Raw genomic sequence first — 16757 nt, 5'->3', positions numbered from 1 at the left:
ACTCAACAAAAAAACAATTCTTTCAAAAAGTTTAAAATTGATCTTTCTAATACATATCCTATGGAAGGAGTTTACATTCTCAAAATAAAAACCAGTTCAAAATCTTATTATTCCTTGAATAAAAATCATTTAATTTCAAATCCATTCCAAATCCTTAAATCTGTATTAAAATCATTTTGCAAACAACCAATACAATACAAATTACATTTCCATATATCTTCTTGTCCATTTTAATTTTTTATCTCATTTTATTTAATTTTATTTAAAGCATATAGACATCGAGATCCTTTACACATAGTTATATAAAAGTCAAATACATAATAAATTCTTAATTCTAGAGATATCTCAAAATCTCATTTTTTTAATTTAAAATACCTTTCATTTTTCACAGTACGATCACAACAAACAAGCCATTTACTAATTAACACATATAAGAAAAATATCAAATTACAAAACAACTTTCAATATCATTCGCATCAAATTCTATTTTTTCATAATTATCAACTACATGTTATTATATAATATATGTCGGCGCATATTCCACTCTATACAAGTGTCAGACACACTCACACAAAGCTGTGAGATTCATACCTCTATCAGTAGGACTTCTCAAATCAAGAACACATATGTTTCACTATCGCACATCTGTGTAGGATCTAATTAACCCTTTGGACTGGTACTTCAAAATTTGATAATTTGATAATTTCATGTGATATCATCATTTGCCTTTAAAACAACTGTGCGTTAAACTAGACACGTTTCTCTATCATAATGCAAAATATCAAAGTTTGGGAGACTCCCAAAGTGTCTGAAACTGATCATAAGGGTGAAAAACCGTTTTCCAGAAGTTAGGAACGTAGGGTATGTAGAAAAAATTTTAGCATATTTCGGATCTGTTGCCAGCACAACCTTAGATTTCTCGTAAAAAATAATAACAGAATTTGATGGAGTATACGTTTAAAAATAGAAATTCTTCCTTGATGGAAACACCAATTACTAAGAGGCATGTTAAATCAAGGATTCCATTTTCTCCTCTTAGCCCATCATTGCGTCCTGGTAAAGCGCAAACACCAAAATCAGTCAAAAAAGAACAAGAAAAATCCGTTGTTTCTATCCAAAAGGCAATTAAGAATGTTGGCTTGGTAGAAGATAAAGTAGGTGAACTAGGTCTCAAGTTCATTGATTTCGGAGAGAATAAAATTAAAGCCGATACAATAAAATCTATTAACCAACAATGCTCATGCCTAAATCTTAATAAAATCGATTTACTTGCTTCACAAATTCCATTACTCAAAGAATTACGCTCTTTATCACTAGAAAATTGCAAAATTACAACTTTGAAAGGTTTTCCAAAACTCGAGAATCTTAGATACTTATCATTAAATAATAATAAATTGCAAAATCTACAAGGTGCTGTAATTCTTAAGAACTTGGAATGCCTTAAGCTTGATAATAATTTAACAAACTTCCCAGCAGATCTTTCGATTGCAGCTTTCGGCGCTATCTCATTAAGAGAATACAATGGAGAACTATTAACAGATGAAATTTACTCAAAGGCATTTTCCTACTCTCCAATTGTTGGTTATGCACTTAGAAACGGTCTTCAAACAGATTTCATACCAGACTCTAACGAAGAAGAAGAGCAACAAGAAGAGGAAAATAAGATCGATATAGAAAAAATTGCAGTTGATTATCTTACAAAAGATTTAGTTGATTTCATGACAGAATGCCAAGTTGAATGCAGAAATAAACTCAAAATTAAGAAGAAAGGTGAGGAATTCTGCATTATCTGTCCATACAAGTCAGATTCAATCAAATGGTTTGTTCATGATGATATTGACTACGAAACTAATGAATGGACACCAATAAAAGGCGAATCAAGTGATTCATTACCAATAACACTTAGCCTTCGTATGCATCTTGTCCGCTGCAAAATTGTTTTTGAAGAAAGAAAATTTTATTTATATACACCACAGCCAGTTGGTCGTGACCTTAAGGAATTATGCATCCCGTTCCCAATTTCGCCAACAATGACAGGAATATCTCGTGATGGTTTCATTTTGTCAATCAAAGATATCGGAATTCCAGCCAAGTATTTATGGATTGACGGTGATGATATAATAGCTGAAAATACATCTAGTATTACATTATCTTCGTCACTTGTTGGAAAACAAATTACTTGCCAAATTAATCCAACAATTTCGAATTCAAAATTACAGCTATGTTCCTATTTCGCACTTTCCAATACGATACAATCCGTTCAACCGACAGTAAGCGGAATCGAATTCCCAGAATCAATTATTGAATTCGAACCATTTACTATTTCTCCTGTTTTTTATCCAGGAGAAGAAGGAGAGTCAGAGATTTACCTTGAGAAGGCAAAATCCCAGCACGAAGAATTCGTCAAAGAATGCGAAATTACGAAAGATAATTTCGAAATTGTTCCAGAATCTCATTTAGTTGGTTATTATTTAAGAATTTCATATACTCCTGTCACAATTTCAGGAACAAAAGGAGAAACAAAGTATTTCTATTCAGCAACCAAAGTATTACCTTCTGTTCCACAATTCGTTGATCCATTCATTGCAGGAGCACTTAAAACACACTATTCTCTTGCAGCATGCGCTACATATATCGGTGGTCTTCGCGGAAAATGCATTTACAAGTGGTATGTTTCAGATGTACCAATTACTCCTTCAAGGAAGGGAGTTAGAGGACTTCCAATTGCATGTGAAGAACAAATATTCACTCCTAATGACGAGCACATCGATATGTATGTTGCTGTTGAGATGACTCCAGTTCGATTTGATGAATGCGTTGGTGATTCCGTTTTTGCATCAACAACAAAGAACATTCAGATGGAAAAGCAGCCACAAACAATTGAACACACAGGAAAAGTCTTCTTAAACAACAAATTTGTTTTTGAAGAAGAATATGATTTTTATATTTCAGATTCATCTCAAGAAGATGGATTTGCATTAGTCAAACAAGGTCAAAAGTTCAGTCCTAAAGAAGAATACCTTGGAAGAATGCTTAGAATTGGAAATCAAACAACAGATACAATTGTCGGTGAAATTGTTCAGCCATTACCAGAAATCAGCGAAATGACACTTGATCCATTTGATGGTGGCATTGCTAGACTTAATGTTAAAGCAAAAGGCATCAATTGGGAAAGAATTGAAGTTGCATGGTTCAGATTGAAGAACGATATCACAAAAGCCGTTGCAATTGATACTCCAGACTATGTTTTGACACCTGATGACATTGATGGTGTTATTTTTGCAGTTGTCGTTCTTTTTGATGAAAATCACAACATAATTAAGAAATATAAGACCGAGAATTCACCGAAAGTTCTTAGAAGTCATCTACTTCTTCCTAGTATTGTTGGAACAATGATTGAAGGTACAAATGTCAGCATTGAATGCGACATTGCATGGGATAAAGTTACATGGTACAGATCAAACGCTTTAACATCATTGGAAGCAATTTCCACTGAAAAAGAATATACATTAACATCAGCAGATGTTGGCTCATTGATCAAAGCTCAAGTTACTTTGATACAAAAGAACAAAGGTGCAAATGGAAAACCAGAAAAATTCACAGTCATGACAACAGCTGATGAATACGTTCGTTTGTATTTCCCATCTGTTAAAGTTTCTGCACCACAAGAGATTTTCGAAGGTGAACGAATTGTTCCAACAGTAATAAGTGGAGAACCAGACAAATACAACCAGTTCCAGTATGAATGGTTCAGGAAATCAGAAAGAGGAACATTAACATCTATTTCTGATTCACTTGATTATATTCCAACAAAAGAAGATATCGGTTGTTACTTGATGTTCTCAGTTGCTGTAATTGGATCAGACAAAAGAACACCAGGACCATACACAACAATTGATGTTGGCCCAGTTTCTGCACATACTCCAGTTGCAGAGAAAGTTAAGATCATTCAAGGCGACAATGGCAATTTGTTTGTTTCATATGATTATTATGGTGGTGATGAAGGAAAGACAGAGATTGAATGGGTTGTTGTCACTGATAGATCACTTCGAAGCATTGGAAAAACAAAGCAGAAGACTATCAAGCCTCTTGAAAACATGTTCGAGAAGAATATATCAGCAGTTGTTACTCCAATTCGCAGTGATGGAACAAAAGGAAATCCAGTTTTGGCTGAAAAACCAGTCAATGTCAAACCTCTTCCAGTCATCGAATCTGCAACACTTCTCGTCAAGAAAGGAAAACTCGTCAGCGGATCAGTATTCCGTGTTAAGGTGAAAGCATCACATCACACAGGTATCAAGTATCAATGGTTCCGTTCAGGCTATGGCGACTGGGACATTGTTGAAGGTGCAACAAATGTCGAATACGAACCTAATGAAGAAGACATTGATCGTCTCGTCAAATGCGAAGTTATTGCATACAATAAAGATGGATGGACAACAGATCCATACATTGTTGAAACACAACGAACTGTTGGTGATGGCTCAGGTCTTTTATTATTAGGAAATAATGGATCCGATATTTCAACAATCGGCACATTACTCCATACTAATCTTTCACCAGAAGAAGCAGAAAAAACAATCACATTCGAGATATATCGCGGAAACAAACTTATTGATGAAGTTCAAGATTCACAACTTTTGATCACAGCTAACTATGCAGGAGCAAAGATTCGTGCACGCTCGACAAATGGTTTGATGACTCAAATGACAGACGAAATCAGCATCTCTAAGAAACTTACATCATTTGTCAACAGTATCTCGCGCACAAATTCATTCAAGTTCACAGCTACATCTTCTGTTGGTAACTCATTCTGGACTTGCACAATTGGTCAATCAGGTCTTTCGATGGTATCTAAGAATGGTGTTAAGAAGATGGCTAAGTGGAAGACACTTCAAGTTAATTGTGTTTTCCAGACAGTTGATGAGATGGAACTTTGGGTTGATCAAAGCACAAAGTTCATCCTTCGTCCAGAACCATCATTAGACAGTCGTGCTCAAGCAGCTGTTACACCAGAAATGCGACGTGATTTCACTGTTTACTTAGTTAACTTGTTTAAATCAAAGTTTGAATCTTAATCTTTTGTTGAATAAATTCCTAAAATATTATTGTTTTTCTTTAATCATTATTAATCTAATGTCATGTTAGGCTATTTAGAAAATAAATGGACTGTGTCAATAGGATTTTGCGATAATTGTCAGTACGACTTCATAATTTTTTGGAGCAATAAATTTAATAATTGCCCATATCTTCACTTTAGTTTACAGCAAATACGAAAACACATATAAAAAAGGTCTAGGAACAGCATATATCAAATGCTATGATAAAAATGACATTATTATTGACGGCCCTAGCATATTTAACCATTTTTCCTTCGTAAATCCTCTTTTTCAGATTTTTGGAAGGATTTTACTTAATTTTGAGGGGATTAGTATGATTAATAGGCTTTCCATGAAAAAATGAGTTTATTGATAGGAAAATAAATAAGTAGATATTTCTAACTATAATAAAAATAATACATCTCGACAAGATACATATACATACAAAGATTAGCATTAAATTGAAAATGATACAAATGCAATTGATTCAATACTTGCATCAGTGGCATTCTCTACTTTCATATCTGAACGTAGATAGTATAGCATGAAAAAGAATACATAGCAACAGAGTGGGTTCCACAAACTCATGTATGCAAGGTTCAATATTTCATACTTTTTGTTAAATTTTGTATTTTCATCGAAGTATTTTACATTGTTTAGATCTTTCATCAAATGGTATTGGAAATTTTTCGATTCTGTCCAATAATACGTATTACAATGAGCAATCACAAATAAAGAAAATATGAATATTCCAATCTTTATCATTCGCAGCTTTTTTGAATCAATGAAATTTTGGACATTTGTAAAAATAAAGCATACAGATAATACTGCTAAAAAGAGAGAAATTATGTATAATGTTAATAATGTCATTATGTTCAAATCATGTATTTTTTTAACAATTATCTTATCAAATTTTGAATTTGGAATATAAAATGCAATGTAATGGATGATTACTAAAATACCAACTATAACTTCTGTTATTCTTCCCAAATATAGAAGTATTTTTGATCCCCGAACATTTAATGCAAATAGGACTTTCGTAACATCAATAAATACAAATGTAAATGCAAAGACTTGAAGATATCGCGCTGAAAGATACATATAGTAGTTGTTTCCGTTGCTAAACCAATTAAGATTCGATAAATATAAAAGTAGAATTAGGAAAACAGTGTAAATTGTAATGAAACAAAAGGCCACGCTGTGATCAATTACTACCAAATTTGCTAATTTGTCTCGCATCAGGATTTTAATGCCGAAAAATGCATATGGAAATATGATTAAAATGCCAACTATGAAAAGTAGTATTACATACGGATTATCGCCGTCAGGAAAGACCGCAAATGAACAACGAGACTTGATTTTTGAAGCAATTAGTGTTTCATTTGGTATATCCATTCCGAAATATAAAATTTGGGTTAATTATTTTATCCGATTTTAAATGACAAAATTTCTGATCAGAATATTTTCTTGAGTTAAAAGTGTGTAAAATGCGCTCACATAGTGTTCATTTAGTGCATCTATGAAATTTATTAGATATAGTTTAAAATTGTGAAAAAAAAATTCAATTTTGGTTTCCTTTTCTTTGACTAAGCTTAAAACATTATATTTTCCCCTTTGATGTTGTCTCATTTTTCAAGTCTCCACAAGGATCAATTCATATTTAAAATTATTTGGTTTATATGTTTAATATTCAATAATTCGCGTAGAGACTTTTTATTATGAGTAATTCCCTATTTGACACTTCTGATAACAATATTACAAGTTGGATATTAAACTATCGCCATAAATATATCGCATATTGCAAAATATAAGTGACTCTCGAGAGTTGTGGATGTAAAGAATTTAAATGAAAAATAATCGTCATTTCTATTATCCATCGAGCGAAAAATACATGTTTAGTGCTTATTAATAAACCAAAAGATATGAGAACTAATTCCAAAGCAACATACAACGACTGTAGTAGAACTTAATGATGCAATGACTATAAATATTCTTAGTTATTTCTGCTCTGTGAGTGAATTTCGTTTTACAGTCGTATTTATTCAATAAAATCAAAACATATGTTGAAGATGTTAGAGCAATTCATGAGGATATCACATCATACGGTAGTCAATTAACATCAACACCTGATAGTGGTATTTAAATGTCCATTTCGATTCAATTATTTGATTAATTTCACTCAAACTGAGTATTCCTGATGCATTAATGAATAGGACTGGTAGTTAAATAGTTCGGTGAGATTTAAAATGTATGCTTTTATTGATAAAAAAAGTTATTTAAGAATTATCAAATACCATAATAAAAATATATGCAAGATAGTTATTTTGAAATCCAAAACAATGACATGATATCCTTTGCCCAAGATTCGAATAGAAATCAAGCCAAGATATGTACATTCCGTGATGATTAGAACCTTCTGCATAATCAAGCATCAAAATTCTGAAATACCGATACATATATGTTGTATCAAATAAAATTTCGGTAGATAAATTTTGGTAATTTATCCTCGTAGATGTTCTTTCTTCAAAAAGAGTTTGAAAGTTACTTTTATCGTTTGAAAACTGTAATGAATATGATGGTGGATGTTCTGACCATGGATATCCGTTAGACGATGAGCCCATGAAGAAAATCCCGGCGATTGAATATTGCTTTTTCAAATCAATTAGCAAATATCCACCAGGATTTGTTAGTAAAGCCCATTTATTACTATCATTCTTTTCGCAAAGTTTCAATAGACCTTCAATGCCATAATCATTACCTTCCCATTGTGACTGAGTGATAGAAACAAGTCCTTTGGATACTAAACCATCGCCATTAATAGATCGCATACGGCGAAATATGAGTGGTGCACGATAGTTATTGATGTAAAAGAATTTAAATTTTACTCCATTTGAATTGAAAATAATCGTAAAACTTTTTACCAAAAAAAATCTTTCTGCAAACGGGAGCTAAATAACTTATAAAGTGTACTTTCATAAAGAAAATGGTGCCAGAAGTTAAACATAGGAAACGCTGAATTAGAAAACACGTGCTTCGGAGATCACAAAATATTTACCAATCATTGAAATTAAAAATATTATAATAAAACAATAAATGCAATGAAAGAAAACATAAGTATCAAAGATCTGGGAGAACATACACTTAATAGTAATAAAATAAGAAAGATATTGGAACATGGAGATTAGAGTTAATTCATACACTCTTATTTTCAAGCAGGTGACAATGATTAACAAACATTATTGATAGGAATGATCTACCATAGAATCACTATCAATACTTCTCACTAAAATAGATTCTCCTAAGCAATGACAATGTTATGCATATTTGATTTTTTATTAAATAGAATAAACTAAACATTTGCTTAAGATGACGAGAATTTATATGCGTATTAGATTCTTTTGCACATGAAGTGTTGATAGTACACGATAAATTTAGATTTGTTACAAGAGATGAATAGATTAACTCCATGTTATTTCAGTCAAATTTCCAGAGTTTGAAAAGTTATTAACTCATTATTTGGATCATGCGTGTTTTCTTCATACTCTTCTGGATTTAGATAATATAAAATCAAGAAGAAAACATAGCAACAGAATGGGTTCCATAAACTCATATAAGCAAGGTTCAATAATTCATATTTTTTGAAGACTTTTGTTTTTTCATCAAAGAATTTGACTTTATCTAAATTGTTTAGCAAATGGCTTTTAAAAGCCATAGAGTGTATCCAGTAAAACGTATTGCAATGAGCACATGCTATTAATGGAACGAAGAAAATTCCAACCTTAATCATTCGAAGTCTTTTTGGTTCTATTAAATCTTGAACCCTAGTGAAGATAAAACATATACAAAATACTGCCAAAAAAAGAGAAATAATATAAATTGTCAAGAGTGTTAAGAGTTGTAAGTCATGAATTTTGCGAACAATTTTTTCTTTTGTTTCGACATTTGGTAAATAAAATGCAATATAATGTAGAGATAATAAAATTCTAACTATAATTTCATCGAATCTCCCTAATATTAGAAGTGCATTCGATCCTCTAACATTCAATGCTTTTAAAACTTTTGTAACATCTATAAATACAAGTGTAGATGCGAAGACTTGAAAGAATCGAGCCGAATGATATAGCAACAAATCATTTCCTTTGTTAAACATATTTATGTTTGATAAATGTAAAATTAAAATTACAAAAACAGTATAAATTGTAATAAAACAAAATGTAACACTGTTACCTATTGCCATAAAATTCGATAATTTATTGCGTATTAGAATTTTAACTCCATAAAATGCGTATGGAAATATCATTAAAATCCCATTTACGAATATTAGAACAACAACAACAACGGAACTATTACATTCCGGGAAACAAGTAAATGAACATCAGAGCATGATTTTCGAGGCTATTTTTGTTTCATAAGACATAACTATCTTAATTTAAACTTTTGTTAGACTATTCAATTTTTTTAACTCAAAAATTCTTACAATCAATAGTAAATTATGAAATGGACAAAATGTTATGGTGAAAATCGCTCTCATTTTTTGACAAAAAAAATCTGATCAAATTCAATTAAAATACGTAAATAAAGCATATGCACAATAAATGATCAAATAGTTTAAAAATTGAAAGCCGTTCATTATGATTTGGTGGTTAAGAGATTTCATATGTTTAATAAGTTTTTTCACTTGATGGAACAGAAGAATATCTAGTATAATCGAATTCTGATAAAGAAATAAATTTGCCAATCGTAAAAAAGAGATTTTTTAGATATTAAATTTAAGTAAAGATACTATTTTCTTGACATATTATTTCATGTACTATATTTTGATGATTTTTATTCATGTTCAAATTTCAAATTAGAATTTTTATTCAAAGGCACATCGTATCCAATACGCAATGGATATAAAAGTGAGAAATATGAAGTTTTCTTTTATCAGAAATAGTTTTTGTGATAGATATTTTAATAAAGTATGGATAAAGTTTAGTAACATAATTAATTAGAAAATATTTTTGTTAAATTGTACATAAATTATTAATTCAATCAATGATATTTTTTTTATTTGCGATTTTATCAATATCTTATACAAACGTACGTTTAGCAAATCACTTAAATAAAACAAATAAATCTATATTTACTAACAATTCTAACAAATTAAAAAATAATTCTATTTTTCATCATCTGAAACTGATAATTCTTTACCCAAACCATCAGAATTATCTGCTTTTTCTTCATCTTTCTTATCTTGCTCTTTCTCTTTCTCTTGTTCTTCTTTCTCGTCTTCTTTATTGTTATCAGATTCTTCCTGTGAATATTCGTATGTATAGTCATCATAATCATCGTCTTCCATGGCTTTCTTGACCGCGTATCCTACAGAATGTGTTCCTACTTTCTTGACAATCCAAAAAACGAGAGTACCAATTCCAATACCACCTGCAACAGCTGCTGCGGTACTGACTGATGCAATGACTGCAATATTCTTAGTTTTGACTGCTGTGGGAGTGAAATTCGCTCTACAATCATAAGTATTCAACAAAATCAAAACATGTGTTGAAGATGTTGTGACAATTCCAGATACTGTCTCATCAAATAGTCCATTATCAACATAAATACCCGAAATTGGCAGTGGACTGTCACTCAAACTTCTCTTTTCGATGTAATACACTTTATTTTGGACGAAACAACAGTTATATAGCCTAGAATTTGCAGGATTCTGGAAAATAAGGATAGTGCTTGGGCTTAACTCGAAAGAATTATTAATAAAATTACAATAATCAACATCGACTTGATCACATGAAACTAATTGAAAATGTACTTCATCGTTCGTTAAGTTCATATGAGCTACTATTGAATATGTTATATTTGATTTCTGTGCTGAAGTAATTTGAAGTGAAGATGAAAAAGAATTTGTATGGTTAAAATATTCAACATTACCTTTTGTTGCATTAAAATATATCGTATTATAAGCGTAGTCATCAAGTTTTCCAGATTCAATAGATGTAACAAATGAAATGTTGACAGTTCCTTCTCCAGTGTAAAAAAGGAATGTACCAGGATATTGGATAGTAGCAAATGTTTTAGATACGCATGTCTGGTCTATTTGTACGTTACCAGCTGTTTCCCAATAAATTGTAGCTCCAGCGCTATCAGCATTGATATTAAGGAAATATGAGCTTTCAATAAGCAGGTTGTATTTATCTGATGCAGTTGCTGCCATTACTTGTGCATCGAAGTTTAAAACTAATGCTTTTGAAAAATATACGTTGCCTTCAAACGTAAAATCAGGCAATATATAACTTGTAAGGATTGTGTCTGGATTGCCTTGAAAGTATTCGGTCCAATTACTTGCAACAAAATGGAAAAAGAGTGTAAACATTTGCAAGTAAGAGGATTATTTCTATCTAACAAAATTTTATATGAGTTTATTGAAATAAAAGATTCTTTTGAATTGAGCAAAATTCATAAGTCCCCATTTATTAAATATTTCGTAACTAATTATTTTTACTGATATTATAATTTGAGAGAATTATTTACAAACATTCAAATAAAGAAAATTTAAGAAATTGTATTGAAGACAATGCAATATAGCATTTCCATTTTACAAGTAAACCTCCTTCATTCAATTCCAGATTGGTTCGATTTTCAATTAGAGTTCAATTCTATATTTGGCTATTATCAATATTCTCAATAAAAATTGCAATATAATTGAGAATGACCAAACGTGAAATTCAATTTTGAATAATTTTGTGTAATCATCGATAAACAATTCTCACATATGCATACTTATAATGAACTCATAAAATTATTCATTTCTACGATCTGTAACGCAATTTGGATTCAAAGTTTTAAGTAGATATCAACAATATTCTGTGTTTTAATTAATTGGTCTCAAATGCTATCTGACTGACAGCTGTTCAATAGATGAAAATCAAAATTATTAATTTTATGTAATCAAAGGCTTTCGTGAGCTTAGACATTCTTTCTATGGCTTAGAGAACTTAAAACAGTTGAACAGAAAAGTAATTGCAGTTGTATTATACCGTAAGGTTTAAAATTCTGATAAAATGTTACACATATCATTGAGATGTAAGGTGAAATTAAATTACATTAAAATCAAAATGCAGATTGAATATTAACTCTTAGCCTATCGCAATATAATAGAATACATCAATTATGTAGAGATTTTAGGACGACGATAGATTTTGTCTGGTCGGACGATTAACCCTTAATGAATGATATTTCATCTCTCTCTATTCCAGATTCTGAAATAGATACAGATCTTTTAGATTTATTAGTTCGAGAAGTAGAGAGAGATCCATCAAATAAACAATATTTTAAAGTATTAACTCAATTCCAGAAACGTCCAGACGCATATAAATGTTGTATACCAGTTTTTAGCAAAGAATATGGTATACAAACAAGATATTTAGTATTAAAAATCCTTAGAAACTATGTAGAATCCCATTGGAACTTGATTGAAGATAATGAGAAATCACAAATTCACGAATTCGTCTTAAAGTTCATTCATGATGAGAATTACTTGCAAAACAATGCATTCATCACATTAGCAGATCAAATTCTCGTTTCAATTCTTAAATATGAATATCCTCAAAATTTTCCAAACTTTATTTCAGATAGAATCAACGAGTCATCTCAGAACGAGATATTACAGATGAATTGCATCGAAATCATATCTATTCTCGCTCGTGAAATTTCGATTGGAGCAGAAGAATCATTAACAATCATTAGAGCATCACAATTGAAGGAGAAATTCTCAAAAGAATTTCCAATTATTACAAAATTCATTCAAAATATCTTTTTAAACAATCCATCGGAAGAAATCATCATAAAAGCAGTCAGAGCTATCAAAACATTTGTACAGCTAATAGATATGGACAATATTTTTCAAATTGGCATCTTTGGAAACCTTCATATTTTATATGATCTAAATTTCCATATTTTTGTGGAAGTTTCATCGATTTTCTGGGAGATATGCCAAAGTAATAACTTCCCACCGGAATTTGGCCAGCAAGTTCCAGAAATTTTCTCAAAAATTATGGAAACAGTACAAAAATACACTCAATCCACTGATATCCTTGATCTTCTATCCTCAGAAACAGATAAGATTACATTCTGCCATACAGTTACTGGTCTTATCCAGAAATATTATAAATTAATTTTACCTCTTGACAAAGAAGGTTATATTTCCTATGCGTCAACACTCCTTGTGTCCATGCTAAGCAATTTCAATGACGAGCCTCTCCAAATCTGCATTGATTTCTGGGCTTTCATTGCGACCACGGCCTATCGTGAAAAAAGGTGCCAACTTGAGAACACTACGGAAATTTTCCTACCGTATATAAATGATGTAACCAAGACAATTGTTCCGAAAATCGTGAATCCTTTCGATGTTTTTGAGTTAGATGACGATCCTTCACAATTGAACCGATATTCCATAGAACAGAACATTATATATGACTCCATGCATGACTACCTTCTACATGCAACACAGCTTTACCCACAAGAAACATGTGAAATCATCAATGAATTTATTCATAAGGAAAACATCACCGTTGATGACATCAATGTTCTTTGTTGGTGTATTGGCTGCATTGGTAATGGATTTGAACAAACAGACAACGAAGATTTTTCATTTTTATCAAATATGATCAATTCCATCATTAATTTACTCGAATCTACAGAAGAAAATGATATTAAGATATCTATCATCAGTGGCATCTCATTTTCAGCATCAGGACTAAGTAATTTCTTTTCAATTGAAGATAATATTTCTATTTTGAGTTTCATTTGTCACAACATCATCGAAATTCTTCCATCTGTTGAATCAACAACGGAAATCATTCTTTCATCAAACTTTAACAAGGTTCTCCATGTTTGTTCACAGTTATTAGTCAGTACACCAAGTGGATGCAACAATAGTATTGTTGAATCATGTTGTGACGAATTATTTTCTATTTTTGGTCAAGTTTCATCACAATCATTTTTGTTGTTAGTTGATGGTCTTTGTTATTGTTGTAAGCGCTGCGAATCTGATATTATGCGATCTATTGTTGAAGGTCTTTCATTCCAAATATTCGAATCTATTTTTAGTGTCTTAAACACAGAAACATTTATTTTCTTTTTGAGATGTCTTAAAATCATATCATTCAACAACACAGACTATTTTGTTCGATTATTCATTGATTTCTCACCACATTTGATTGATCTTTTCAACAAAAACTTTGATAACTACGAAACAAATGAAGAAAGTCAAAATATTTGTTTTGAAATCTTAGATTTATATTGTGTTATTTCATCCCAGATTTCATCACATCATGAAAATCTTGAATCATTCTTCGAAATCTGTTGTTCTACATTTTTAAGTCTTTATTTCACAGAAAAATTTTCATTTTTTGATCATCATGTTTTACAGATATTTGGGAATCTCTCACTGAAACTTCAAAACAAAATGCCATCAAAGTTTCTTATTTTTTACAATAACTTGTTTGTTCCAGTTTCTAATTTATTTCGTGAAGACATCAATTACATCCAAAACAACAGTTTATTGTGCACATCATTTATCTTTTTGATCAAGTGTTTTGTTCGAACATCATTATCAAGTTTATTATGCATGGAATCCGAACAAATCCGATTTTTCTTTGATACATTCGACAATCTGATTTTGTATGTTACATCACGTGACATTCGTGATCTTTGTTTCTCAGTTCTTGAAGACATTTTCACCACAGTTGACAAGATGCAAGAGAACGCATCACGTCGATTCATGAGTGAATATGGTGTCAAATACTTAGTTGACATTGTTCATTACATGGTTCTTGAATCTATGTCTGACATCATCGGTCATTTGTCATCTATTTTCCGTCGATTGATTCGAAACCGATTCATTTCAGAGAACATTTCACAATTTTCAACCATTATTTGTGAACGATTCGATGGCCAAAACGTTGATTGCATTGAACGATTCCTTTTCTCACTTCGTGACTGCATGAACCAACGCGATTTCCGATCAAACATTCGTGACTTCATCATCTCACTGAAACACTTCAGTCCTCTTGTTTTTAACACATCATCTAACGATATTGTTCAAGATAATCCACAACATCCAGAAAACTTAAACAACGAAAATGTTTTTCGTGACACACATCTTCATGATATTTCATCCGATATCAAAGATTTATCACAGAAACTTGAATTCATGTCACTTAATCAATAAAATTTATTTTTCTTTTTTGTTTGTAATAAACCATTTTATTTGATATAACTCTCATCTCTTATCTTTGATCATTTAAAATTAACTAAATTTTCAAAATTTATGAGTCTAGTTATTTGTTAAGCTTCAGATTAGTAGAAATGAATTTGAAGTCAAAACCGCCAAGGTTATATTTTTATTCGGTAATGAATATAGATATTCATTGCCGGAATACAAAATTTATTATTCAAAATACGTTTTCATAATGAAGAAGATAATGCAAATAGTATTTGGAAGTTTTATTATGCAGATATTTAGCCTCCTTCAAAAATTATTCAAGGTTATAATCAAAATGTCACAGCAACAGAGAATAAATGCTTCATATACATATGCAGATTCATTGAAATTCAAAACAGAGCAGTATTTTTTGAAGATGCAAAAAATTATTCAATTTTACTTTGCGAAAATGTCTTTCACAAAGGTCCAAAAACAGTATATATCAAAAGTTATTATGAAAATGTCATTATTATTGATAAATTTTGTTCATGTGAAAGTAAAACTTCATCAAAAGGCCAATTTATGTTTTTGGAAGGCAATGTCAACAGTACAATCCTCCAAGGATCAATTTGTTATGGAGGAAATTCTTCAAATATGGCAATGATTGTCCAAAGACGTGGTAATTCATATTTCTCAAAAACAAACATTACTAACTGCGTTTCAAGTATAGCAACATGTTTTTATTCCGAAGAAGTTGGATCAACAACAAATGTTTCTTTTTGTAATTTTGAGAAGTTAGAAGCAAGCCAATTTACAATAACAGTATTTTCTTCATGTCCAGGAATTATTGAAAAATGTAATTATATAAACAACTCCCAAAAAAGTACATCATTTGGTTTAGTATATGCTTGGGATAATAGAATTGATATATTAGATTCTTATTTCCAAAATAATCTAAAAAATTTAGATGCACCTTTATTTGATTCCCGCTTGGAAGGACAGATTTATATAATTCTATGCCATGCTGATAATTTTACAACTAATGGATTAGTTATTACAGATGAAATGACAACAAATTCATTTATTAATGAAATATATTTCTATATAATAAGTCCATGCGAAGGAAAAATAATTTTACGAAATCTAGATAAAAATGATTCGATTTTTAACAATCTAAAATTGATTGCATTGATTAGTCTCCTCAAATCAGAAAATTAAACAATATATTTTTAAGAAATCAAGATAAAACGGATTCGATTTTTAAAAATCTTAAATTGATTTCATTAATTAGTCTATTCAAATCAAAAGGTTAGATACATGTTTAATAATAATCATCGAATGGAGGGATTGAACCATTGAGTTCATTCAATTGAGCATATAAGAAGTAGCAAATAAGAAATAGTAATAATCTCCTCTTTCAATGTTATTGAATTAAGTGATAATCCTTCACAATTGAACAG

The 16757-nt window shown here is 30.7% G+C and overlaps 3 protein-coding genes across 3 annotated transcripts; 2 read left to right on the top strand and 1 right to left on the bottom strand.

Moving 5' to 3' along the window:
* Nucleotides 1–975: 975 nt before the first annotated feature.
* TVAGG3_0755550 (uncharacterized protein) lies at nucleotides 976–5122 on the top strand (the record flags this gene model as incomplete). The annotated part of the gene is made up of 1 exon (XM_001318225.1): nucleotides 981–5078. One exon carries the CDS (start codon nucleotides 981–983, stop codon nucleotides 5076–5078), a length of 4098 nt encoding a protein of 1365 aa, XP_001318260.1.
* A 5135-nt stretch (nucleotides 5123–10257) lies between these two features.
* On the bottom strand, nucleotides 10258–11487 carry TVAGG3_0755540 (uncharacterized protein; the record flags this gene model as incomplete). The annotated part of the gene is made up of 1 exon (XM_001318224.1): nucleotides 10258–11466. The coding sequence occupies one exon, from the start codon at nucleotides 11464–11466 to the stop codon at nucleotides 10258–10260; it is 1209 nt and encodes a 402-aa protein (XP_001318259.1).
* Nucleotides 11488–12318: 831 nt separating this feature from the next.
* TVAGG3_0755530 (nuclear export signal receptor protein) lies at nucleotides 12319–15355 on the top strand (the record flags this gene model as incomplete). The annotated part of the gene is made up of 1 exon (XM_001318223.1): nucleotides 12319–15324. One exon carries the CDS (start codon nucleotides 12319–12321, stop codon nucleotides 15322–15324), a length of 3006 nt encoding a protein of 1001 aa, XP_001318258.1.
* Nucleotides 15356–16757: the final 1402 nt, after the last annotated feature.

The sequence above is a fragment of the Trichomonas vaginalis genome, chromosome III, assembly GCF_026262505.1.
Source record: "Trichomonas vaginalis G3 chromosome III, whole genome shotgun sequence".
NCBI lineage: Eukaryota > Parabasalia > Trichomonadida > Trichomonadidae > Trichomonas > Trichomonas vaginalis.
Note: the sequence above shows the minus strand (reverse complement) of the source record. Positions and strands in the feature narration are given on the sequence as shown.